Genomic DNA, 11,253 nt, shown 5'->3' with positions numbered 1-11,253 from the left:
CAGGGGGGTGGGGAGGACCTTCTGGTTCCCAGCCAAGGTGGTGGAGAAGGGGTGGCTTTTCAGAGCTTTCCAACACTGCGGTTGCTAGGAAGACAAGGCACCTGGAGGTTGTGGCTGTTTCTCCCCCACAGTGGGAACACAGATTCTGGAACAGATGTACACAGTCAGAAATGCACAGAGCAGAGAATAAAACTTGGGTTTATTCAGACTGTATCCTTCCCATTTGGGATGCAGAGTAGGGGCAGTTGGGGGCTGCAGAGAAAGGCAGTGCATTTGGCTTTGAGGGACATCGCCGATTATTGACTCTTTTGGTGTGACCTTAGGGCCAACAGGATGACCAGCTGCATGATGGAGATGGTGATGAAGGGGCTGGCGGCCAAGCCCTCCTGGAGCCCCCACACCAGTCCCAAACAGAGACCAGTGTTGTGTCCAGTTGGCCCTGTTCCTCTCTGGGGATTAAGGAGCAGATGGCTGAGAACATTCAGACTAATAAAAGAAAGAAAGGCTGAGTGAGAGTGGAGGGACATTCAGGGGGGCTCCAACTCAGGCAGTGGCGTGCAGATTCATACGTGTCCACGCGTGGGCCAGGCTGGTGTGAGAAGCATGTGTGCGTCTGTACGTATTACATCCTCCACAAGCAGCTGGGAGTCTCCTACCCCCACGACTGTGCTACTCAGTGGGCCTCTTCCCGGCCTCTCTTCCCCCTTTTGCAAGAACTGGGCCTACTGATGGAACCGGCAAAAGGGGCATGGCCCACAACAATCCTCTGAAGATGCCCTTTCTTCTTGGTCCTTGCCTCACCCATCTCAGTCCTGGGGCCGTGGAGGGAGGCACCTCAGCGACGGGTGGGAGGCTGTGGTGAGAGGGAGAGGGTCTCACTGGGCAGCTGGCTGGGAGTAGCCACAGGGCACCTCAGCTTCTGCCAGGCCACTGGTGAAGCCGGCTGGGCTGTGCAGGAATGGCCTCAGCAATGGGGAGGCATGGAGCCCGAGGTGGGGGCCTGGGCCCCTGGGCGGCTCTGCCTGCTCGGTGACCGTGGTGGAGGACATGAGGACCGTGTTCCCAAACTGGTCCACCTCCTCGTACTGCTCAGTCACAGTTCTTGTGGCTCCATAGCGCTGGGGGCCACTTGGCCCTGTCTGCAGCTCCAGAACACTCTTTTGCCGCCCTGTGGATGGAGGCCTGGCGGAGGCGGAGGCAGGGTTGGGCTCCTCAGAGCACTGGGTGGCCTCCTTCCTAGCCTTGTCCTGGATACCTTTCTGATGGACTGGGGCCTGACCCATGTCCTGAGCCAGGTGTGTGCTTTTCACTGAGACGTCAGGGTTGCCCTTTGGGCTGGAAGCTTCCGGAAGCTTCCTTGTGGCCGACTGGATGGAGATGAATGTTGGGGAGGAGGGTGAATCTCTGCTGGAAGGCAAGACTCGAGGGAGGCCCAGATCCTGTCTTGATGACTCCAGTCTTCTGATGGGAGGGGCAGTTGAGTCTGCTTGACCTCTGGCCTCTGTGTGATTTCTGACGGTGTCTTGACTCTGGGCTGCAGTGTGGCACCCAACCTTGGCTTGGCTCTTGATGGCAGTTTGACCTCCGACTTCTTGACCTGAGCAACTGGGTCTGGCACTACTGCTGACTGTAACACTGACCTTGGGGACACTGTGATCCTTTGAGGGTCCCTGAGAATGGCCTCTGGCACTGGCCTCAGACTGGAGGCTAGACATGGAGCTGAGGGCCTTGTGTACTGCCTCTTCAATGTCCAGCAACCTGGCCAGGGTCTGTTTCTTCAACTGGGCAACCTCTGTGCTGACCCGTGTCAGCTCCCCAAAGGCCAGTTGCACCGAGGCCTCGGGCTTTTGGGGAATAGCAGGAGCCTGAGGGACAGCCTCTTCCAGTTGGGGCACAGCCTCAAAGAGCTTCCTCAGGGCTCGCACATCCACACTGCTGGCAGCTTCCTTCTCCAGGGCTTGTACTTGGCTCAAGAGGCCCTGGAGCTCTTGCTGACTTCCCTGCAGAATCTTAGGGTTCTCAGGATCCCCCTGCTGGAAACCTTCCATGGGCTGCTGTCCTTGGGGCATGGGCCCCTGATACGATGAGGTGGGGCCGCTGTTGAGAGCACTGAGTTTGGGGGGCTTAGAGCTCTGGGCATTGCTGCCTGCAGCCTGACTCTTAGTGGGCATGGGGGCTATGGTGCTGAGGCCATGTTGGGGGCAGGGTCGGCTTTGTCCACTGGGGCATCTGGTTAGAGGTATGTGGTCCTGGCATACAGTGGAGGGAAGCTTGACTGGCCGAGGGATGGCTGCATCTGTCTCACCTCGTTTGTGTTCTCCTTGTCCTACCTCTGAGGAGAAGCCGGGAGATAGAGCTGAGGGCTTGGGCAGCTTCTGAGGATGGTGGCTCTGGGTTAGGTGTGCAGGTTTGGGGGGCAGCTGGGGCTTCTTCCTTGGGGGCATGGTGGTCTCCAGTTTTGGAGTCTTTGTCTGTGACCTAAGAGTTCTTTGGCCAGTAGGGCTGCTATGAGAGTGAAGAAGGGCATCCTTCAGGGATTCAGAGGCTTGCTGGATGGAGTCTTCATCATGGTGGGCTTGAGCTGGGAAGTCAGGTCCTGTCACAGCAGCTGGGAGAGTAGGAGGGGGAGGAACAGAGGCATTATGGGAGTGCAGGCTGGCACCTGCAGCCTGGGGCTCAGAGGCCAGAGTGTTGCAGGCTAAAGGGGCAATCTTCAGGGTGGTCTCTGCAGCTTGGAGGCCCCCTGAACAGACTTCTGCCATCACCTTCTCTGGAGGTCCCTGGGTTCTCTGTGTGCAGCCCCCAGGCTCCTCCCGCCCTGGCCCAATACTCCGACCTGGGCTTCCCTGGAGTGGGCTGGGAGCCTGGGCGGAGAGGACAGTCTCCCTGCTGCTTAGCTGGGGCCCCTTCTGAGGAGGCTGGACACCCCCAAGTGTATCAAAGGTCCTCACGGGGTGAGCGGTGTAGATGCCATCCTGAATTGTCACCCACCCCCCAGGCAGCCCTCTGGGTAGTGCTTTCTCTTCCCCACTGACCTTTCTAGGGGCTGCTGGGATCCTGGGGTCACCTCCACCCACAGGCCTGGTGCTGTTCTGGGTAGCCCCAGTGGCTGTGGCTGGTGCTTGCAGAAGACCATCCTGGCTGGGCATGAAACTGGCAGCTGGGGTGGGGCCCTGCTTGTGCCTGTTCAGAACTTGCTGGTGCAGGCTCTGGGCCTCGGCGGTTGCCATCCGCAGACTCTGCATGGCAGCTAGGAGGTTTGGGGCCCCAGGTCCTGGAAGGGTAGACGTGGCTCCTTCTGACTTTCCCAAGGTTGCCATCCCTTTCTGCGTGGTATGACGGTCTTCTTGCCTTTCTGTGTCCTGCAATCGGGCTGGGGCTGCAGCTTCCACTGTCAGAGGCACTGCCTTTCCAATGGCCCGAGGTGGGCAGGGGGTGGCGCCTGGGACTCTCATTTGTCCCATCTTCATGCTAGGGTCCAGTGGAGGAACATGGATGATGCTCTCAGTGGCAGGCAGCCTTTGGGCTCCCTCACTGGCTGGCGCTGGACTTGCATCAGCTGGTGGCTCCCACCGTAGACTGTGCAGGCCACTCAGGTCTCCTTTGTCTATGCAACTGGCTAGCAGCTGCACGCTGCTCCTCTCTGTGGCCTTGCTGGTTAGCCGGGGCTGCAGGGAGTAGGCAGTCAGCGCCACCAGGCCCTGCTCTGTCTCCTGCATCACCAGCCCAGTTCTCGCCACAGAGGCCCCTAGACCACAAGCCAGCAGCTGCTGGAGCTCAGGGTCCATGTCTTCAATACTCCCACTGCTGCTTGGAGCTGGCAGCCTCAGCGGCTTGAGCCAGAGCCGGCTGGTTGGGTCTTCCTGTACCAGCAGCCCCTGCTGGTCCACGTCTGGACGGTGCAGCACTTGGCGGACGATCCTGGGAAGTTCGCCAGACACCAGCTCCTCCTTCCGTATGTAGGGGCGCCCTTGCCCAGCACCTGGGAGCACATACTTGGCGAGGCAGAGCTCCCCTGGCCCTCGGGCCTCCATGAGGATGCCTCCATGGTGCAGAATGCCAGGTGTGGCATAAAGAGTCCTCAGGGTCCCCTCAGTTGCAGTCTCCTGCCTCTCTACCATCCTGTTGCCTGAGGGGCTCTCTGGCTGCTCCTCCTGGAAGTTGCCCCCTCGGACGCTCTCAGCTGCCAGGGAGCCCATGGGGCAATTCTCAAAGAGCCAGGTGAACTTGTGCACAGAACCCTCAGGGATGGACCCAGGGGTTACCCGGGACCCCTGCTCTTCCCTCTTGCCTGCCTCCAGGGCCTGGAAAACCTCCTTCTGACGAGACACCTGCCCTGAAGGAATCTCCACCCGGCTGCGGTATCGTACAGGCCCTCTTCCACAGGGACGGCCTGAGGTCTGAGGAGGCTCAATCTCAAACACATGTCTGTCTGTCTGTCTTTCTCCAGCCTGGACCTGGCTAACCTGCAGGTGCTGCTCCCTGGAGCCCTCTGGCCTGTCCAGGGCTTGGGGCTGGAACATCCAGGTGCAGGACTGTGCCTTATCCTTGGTTGTGGGATCTGTTTCCTCTGATCCCTGCTTTTCCCCCAGCTCACTCATGGGGCAAGTCTCAAACAACCACCGGATGGTCTGTACATCGCCCTTTGGGGGTGCCTCAGGCTGAGGGCTTCCCTGACTCTTCCCTTCTTCTTCCTGTCTTTCTTGCTGCTCCCGCTGGTGGATCACCTCCAGGGGCTGGGTCTCAAAGAGCCACCGAGTAGTGCCAACATCCCCAGCCACTACTTCCTGCCGGGTGATGCCCCGCACCACATCGATGGTACTGGGGCTCCGGCCCAGTTGGTCTAGAGGCTGTGTCTCAAACATCCACCTGTAGCCCTGCACATCACCTCCGACTACCTGCTCTCTGCTAACAGAGGTCAGGGCATGGAGGCAGCCCTTGCCATCCTGCACTGCATATACTGGGGACCCTGTGACCTGAGACTGCCCAGGAGAATGAGTTCCTTCTCCTCTGCTCACACAACCGTGGGCTGAAGCCTTACCCTGCCCAATGCTGTCCAAGGGAAGGGTCTCAAAAAGGTTCTTGAAAGTCTTCACATCCCCCTTCAGCTCATCTTTTTGGGGGGCACTCTGAGAGACAGGCAGTGCTGAGGAACCATCACTGGACAGATGCCCCTCACCCTCTTGGGGATCCACCCGCTGCAGGTGACCCACTTGGAGCTTTTCTCCTAGAGCATCCAGGGGCTTTGTCTCAAATAGCCACAAGGTGGAGTGGACATCGCCAGGGACCACTTCCTCCTTGGGCGGGGCCTCTGCTTCAGCCTCCTCTTCCCCCTTCAGAGTGTCCAGGGCTCGGGTCTCAAACAGATGTCGCTGCTGCTGAACATCTGGACCAGGTGGGACAAGGTCTGGGGATGGCTGGAAGTCCTTCTCATCTACCAAAATCTCCCGGATGGCATCCAGGGGCTGTGTCTCAAAGATCCAGCGAGTTGCACTGACATCAGGCCGGGACCCCTCCTCCAGGGAGATCCCCCGGATCACCCGCACCTGGCTGGGGTCCTGGTTGATGGCATCCAGAGGTCGGGTCTCAAAGAGCCAGCGGGCCGACCTCACTGCGTTGCTTTGAATCTCCTCCCGGCATGCAGCCTTGACCTCATGGATGGTACCCTCTGCATCCTGGATGGCACACAGGGGCTCTGTTTGAAACAACTTCACTGTCTTCTTCACATCACCCTTCAGCTCCTGGATCTCTGAGCGCAGCTCCAAGGGGCTTTGCTCCTGCACGGAGGGGCGGGAGCCCAGACGGTCCAGCGGCCGCGTCTCAAAGAGCATCCTGGTTCCCTGCACATCTCCACTGGTTGCCTGCTCTCTAACAGTAGCTTCTGGTGCCTTGTCCTGGCCCGTCAGCTCATCCAGCGGCTTCGTTTCAAACAGCCAGCGAGCTGTGCGCACGTCCCCTCTGGCTGGCTGGGGTCCGGCTGGCTCCTGGTCTGTGCTGTTGGCAAAAGAACCTTCCTCAAACTTGCGGGAGGTGGCCTGGACGTCGCCACCTGGCACGGGTTCCTTGGCAGTTGGCCTCTCATGATCCCCAATGGCGTCCAGCCGCCAGTTCTCAAAGATCCAGCGCATACACTGAACGTCACCCTCGGTGGGCTCCTCAGAGCCCAGGACCTCAGCCAGATCCTCCGCCACAGCCTCGGCCAGATTCTTGCGGAGCTCGGGGTGGATGTGCCTGTAGAGGCGGCGGAGCTCACTGGCTTGCCGCTGCTGGTGGAACTTGGAGAAGGAGTCCTTGGGTGGTGGCCTTGGCAGATCCTCCAGGGTTGGGGGCAGAGGGAGGGGTGGGGCCTCTGTAGTTGCCATCTGAATGGTTGGTGTGGAGGCCACCTGTGTCTGGGCGTTGGCCATCCTTTTGAAGAGAAGAGGCAGAGATGAGGATGGAGTTGGGCCTTAGGTGGGATGGGGGCTGGTTGCTGGGAGAAAAGGCAGCAAACAGGGCCCGGGCAGGGGGCAGGGCCTGGGCCTAGTAGACCCTGCTTAGAGATTCCCTCCTCCTGTAGGTGGTCTTGGCCTGGGCCTCACTTTGCTACCTATGTGATTGGTCATGCAATGAGGCTTGAACTTAGGACATTTGGACCCTCCATCAAAGTGCATTTCAGCATCTCCTGGGCTGCTGGGGAGCAAGCAGTCACCACTGACCACAAGGTTCTTTCCTGCAGTTCCACGAGGGATGCCCTGACCTCCAATGGGCAAACTGGACATGCCCCATCCTTGCCATCCTTTGTTGCAATCAGTAGACTGGTAGACTCCCAGTGCAGTGTCCTGGGGGAATCCTGACCTATGGAGTCCTCCAGCCATGGGAAGCTGAGCCCCTAAACTGGTGACTGTGATTTCCCGTGGAGATGAGATTCCTTTGCAGAACACCAGAGGGCACGCTTGCCACTTTGACCCAGAGCCCTGCCCAATGTTTACTTAACTCTCAACTCACAGGGAAGAGGCTGAGGCTCACGGAGGGAAATTGCTCACCAGATATCTCACGATTGGGCAGAGCCAAATTCTGAATCCCGAGTCAGAGTTTTCTGCTCTGTAGTTCAAGACTCAGGAGGTCTGAGCTGGGGGATCTCAAGGGTCTTTTAGCCTAAACCTTTATAAGTAAAGATGAGTCTGATTTTGGTGAACAAGTGGCCGGCAATGCTGTCTCAGGGTCTCTAGACCCCATTTAGGGCCTAGACCCCAGAAATAAGAGGGTAGGAGGGTGTCAAGTTCTCTTATTGGCCACGGTGCCTCTCTGTTCCCTAGCAGGCACCCTTAGTAGATGAAGGGGTGATGCCACAGGAAGGGAAGACAAAAGGACCAGGGTCCTTTTTGCAGACCAACCCTACCCTTTGCTCATGGAGACCCCTCTCCAGTCATGTGCAAGCAAGCATGGCTTCAGGGTCTCTGGGTACAGAACCTCAGGCTAAGCCCTATCCCTGCTGGCCTCACGACGACCCCAGCCAGTTTCTCCCCAGCTCTACCCCCAATCCTCCTTGGCCTCCACCCTCCAAGCCCTTCTCTGGTCTCTGTCCCACGTATGTCTTATCTGTCTTGTGACAGGTGTACTAACAGTCCCCAGAGGCCAGTAGGGAAAGAATGAGAAGCATGTACCGCCTCCCGCTGTCCCTGACCCTCTGCTCTGCACCATACTCAGTGCTAAATATAGCTTAGGTTCTGGCCTCAGAAGAGCAGTCCTGGGCTTGGAGGGAGGCTGAGGCCCAGCCAGTGGGGACCCTCCGTGCGCTTGGCCCACCTCATCGCCTTCGCTACCGTGGGATCCCATTCTTCGTCTTGCCTCCTGAGCTGGTGTCAGGCACCTGACCTGCAGGCTAACTGGGGACTGGAGGTTGGATAATGCTCTGGCCAAAGGGATCTGCCAGTGGGAATGGTGCAGGGGTATTGGCAGCAAGGTGGGGGGAGGAGCAGGACATCCTCCTTAAGGCTGCCTCAGAAGGAGGAGAGGGGAAACTGAGACCTTCTTGCCCACCCTCAGCCCTGGCATGTCTATCAAATATATCAGAACCCCTGAGGACTATGAGCTCTGAAACCTGTGGACCGAGTCTCATCAAATGCTCTGGGTGGTTTCCTTTAGTGTCTGAGCTCCAGTGGAAATCCCTTGCCAAAGGCAAATCTGTGTCTGTCCCTACTTCCACTCCATCCTGTCACCACCAAGGTGGCCCGAGCAGATGGCATGTGCAGGCCACCAATTCATCCCATCCCACCCCCAGGAATTTCTAGAATCCCTCCTAGAGTCACAGAGTGTTGTTATCACAGAGTCCAGGGATGGTAGACCTAAGGACCCTCAGAGGTCACTGATTCTAACCTTCCTATTGTTCAGATGGAGAAACTGAGGCCCACAGAGGAGAACAGAGCTGCCCAAAGAGGTTCAGCAAGGCAGTAGTGAAGCCTGAGGCAGGTTTCCTGATTCTTGGCCTTCTCACCGCCACCCTTGACTGGCTTGAGACTCCTGGGATAGGGGCAGGGTAGGGCCAGAATTCAGAACTGGGACCAGACAGGGTGGGATGAGCACCAGGAACTGTCCCAGAGCCTGGCCTGCTAGGGCTGGGCCAGCCTCTCAGGAAGGCCCCACCCCGGCCCTCAGGTCTCCCTCTTATCTTTGGCCCGGCCAGTTCCATATTTCTTATCTTTTCTTTTTTTTTTTGAGTTGAAGTCTCACTCTGTCACCCAGACCGGAGTGCAGTGGCCGCTCCTGGCCACTGCAGCCTCGACCTGCTGGGCTCCGGCGATCCTTCCGCCTCAGCCTTCCAAGTAGCCGGAACTACAGGCACGCGCTACCACGCCCGGCTGATTTTTTGATTTATTGTAGAGATGAGGTCTTGCTGCCCAGGTGGGTCTCGAACCCGCGGGCTCAGGCAATCCACTCATCTTACATTTGGGCAAACTCAGATCCAGTCTCCCAGCTCTGGGCCCCCCAGGGCTGCCCTAGGGGCTTTCCCACTGGACAGGGTGATGGATGGGGTAGAGTCTTCATCTCACTCCAGGTTCTAGGCCTTGATATGCGGCGGGAACTAAATCAGGCCAGCCCTGGAGAGATTTCCCTGGGCCAGGTATGCCAAGACCTTCATCCCTCATAGCTGGGCATGAGGTTTGTCCTAGCAATGGAGGCTCAGGCCTGCTTACTGTCCCTTGCCACCATGCCCTCCCACCTCTCTTCTGTCCCTTTTTCCTCCAGATGCTGGGCCTGCCAGGGGCTCCCCTAGGAGGAAACCCTGGAGCCTGAGGAACACTATTTCTGTCTTTTAAAAAAATCACAACTCCAGGCCACCTCTTGGATATCTTTCTGGATGTGCCAGGCTGGACTGACCCAGAGCCCTGCCCAACATTTACTTCTTAACTCTCAACTCACAGGGAAGAGGCTGAAGCTCACGGAGAGGAAATTGCTCACCAGACATCTCACGATTGGATAGAGCCAAATTCTGAATCCCAGGTCGGAGTTTTCTGCTCTGTAGTTCAAGACTCAGGAGGTCTGAGCTAGGGGATCTCAAGGGTCTTTTAGCCTAAACCTTTGTAAGTAAAGATGTGTCTGATTTTGGTGAACGAGTGGCCGACAATGCTGTCTCAGGGTCTCGAGACCCCATTTAGGGCCTGGACCCCAGAAATAAGAACCTGTCCCTTCTGCTGACCCCAGACCTGTGGCAGCCACTCTGAGAGTGTCCATGGGGCTCACACTAAACTCTCTTTACCTTCTTTGTGGGTTCTTTATATCCAGAGACTCTTCCACTCACCTACACCCATGCGTGCCCCTCAACCTTCCTCCTCCTGTCAGAGCCACCCCGAATATCCTATTCCAGAAGGTCCAGAGGGGATCCCAGCCTCGAGAGCCAGCCCTACCATGGAAGGGCAGAGGGGCAGGTTACTCACCGAGGGTCCCTCCTGGTAGATGGGGTGCTTGGGGTCTGTAGCAGGTGTGGCTGAAGGGTCTGTCGTTCCTATTGAGTTTCTTGTTCGTGGCTGGTTCTGTCCTACTGGCTCCAACAGATGCCTTCTTGCTGCCCTGGCTCTGGGTCTCTGTCCCCTGCCAGTCCCAGCAGCTGCCTTTATCTTACTGGCCAGGGGGTGGGCCATGGCGGGGGCGGGCGGGAGAGGCTATGTTCAGAGTATTAAGTGGTTCGGTTATTTTTAGGGCTTTTGGAAGTCACTCTTCCATCCTGGGGAATCAGTTACATGTCCTTTGGGTTGAGGAGGGGGATGGGGAGTGGGATGCTTCATTCATCCAAAGTCTGATCAGAGATTTGGGGCCAGTGACTCAGCCGTGGTGTGGAGTAGGGGTATCCCAGGTTATTTTGAGGGAGTGAATAAGAAGGGGCACCTGACACCTGGACAGCCCTGTGCCCTAATCCTGTCTGTCTCCTCTGGACTGGCCCCGACTATTCCTGACATGCCTGTACCCACTGTGCCAGGAGACTGGAAGTCCCCTGAAGGCAGGGCCTGGCTCTGCCTCCTCTGTTCTGAGTCTGGATGCCTTTGAGAATTAGGCCCGTCTCTCCTATTCCCTTTTCTTATCTATTCCTTATGTTCACAGCACAGGTCAACACACTCTGCCTGAAGCTGGATTTGGGGGAAAGACATCCGAATGAGCAAGCCCCAGCTCTTTACTGAGTCTCAGAGTTAGGCCCCAGGCCTTCACTAGGTCCCTGATTTATCAAAGAATTCCACAGAATGGTTCTGTGACTTTCATGCCAGATTATCTGGGTCCTTGTTTACTTTTGGATTCTTCCTTCTGACTCAGGGCATAGACTTTCTGGGAATGGAGGGGAGGGGAAGGGTGGCATGCAGGAGCTGACTGTGGGGTTATTTCTGACCCTGAAGTCATCAACCTCCTAGTCACAGTGGTGGTGGGGGAGGGCACACCTGCCTCCGAGGGACCAAGCAGGCACAAGAGATCCCGGCATTCAGGCCAGTGTGGTGACACACCTCAGGCGACCATCCACAGTAAACTCAAAAGAGGCGTTTGTCCCAGATGGGAGGCCAGGCCCAGGCTCCATGTCTAGGGGTGTGCAGATGCATTCTGTTTCCTGGCACACGGGTCTTCCTTCCAATGCCCCAAGTGTCCTCTGATGCCGGGGGTGATGCTAGACATTGCTCACTTTTTCCATGGAGTCAATGTCAGTCCTGCAGTGCCCGCTGGGGTGGGGGGGTGGGGGCAGGGGATGAGAACATCTGGGAATTCCTCCCCGGTGTCCCTCCCTTTTCTCTC

The 11,253-nt window shown here is 57.6% G+C and overlaps 2 protein-coding genes across 2 annotated transcripts; both read right to left on the bottom strand.

Annotated features, from left to right (window-relative positions):
- Positions 1-175: 175 nt before the first annotated feature.
- XIRP1 (xin actin binding repeat containing 1) lies at positions 176-10,069 on the bottom strand. Its single transcript, XM_008072934.1, has 5 exons — positions 9,918-10,069; positions 9,403-9,418; positions 8,754-8,759; positions 3,036-6,472; positions 176-2,608 (listed from the first exon to the last, which is right to left on the bottom strand). Exons 4-5 carry the CDS (start codon positions 6,405-6,407, stop codon positions 2,600-2,602), a joined length of 3,381 nt encoding a protein of 1,126 aa, XP_008071125.1. The 5' UTR covers positions 6,408-6,472; positions 8,754-8,759; positions 9,403-9,418; positions 9,918-10,069; the 3' UTR covers positions 176-2,599.
- On the bottom strand, positions 876-2,444 carry LOC110594481 (xin actin-binding repeat-containing protein 1-like). The gene is given in 3 exon segments (XM_021706400.1): positions 876-1,618; positions 1,621-1,741; positions 1,803-2,444. Coding segments are annotated over 3 exon segments (1,506 nt in total).
- Positions 10,070-11,253: the final 1,184 nt, after the last annotated feature.

This window comes from Carlito syrichta, unplaced genomic scaffold (genome assembly GCF_000164805.1).
Source record: "Carlito syrichta isolate Samal-C Ts95f unplaced genomic scaffold, Tarsius_syrichta-2.0.1 Scaffold315530, whole genome shotgun sequence".
Lineage (NCBI taxonomy): Eukaryota > Metazoa > Chordata > Mammalia > Primates > Tarsiidae > Carlito > Carlito syrichta.
This window is presented reverse-complemented; position numbering and strand designations above follow the sequence as displayed.

Excerpts from the sequence above, each read along its gene's own strand:
- XIRP1 (XM_008072934.1), bottom strand. The coding sequence starts at position 6,407 with ATGGCCAACGCCCAGACACAGGTGGCCTCCACACCAACCATTCAGATG.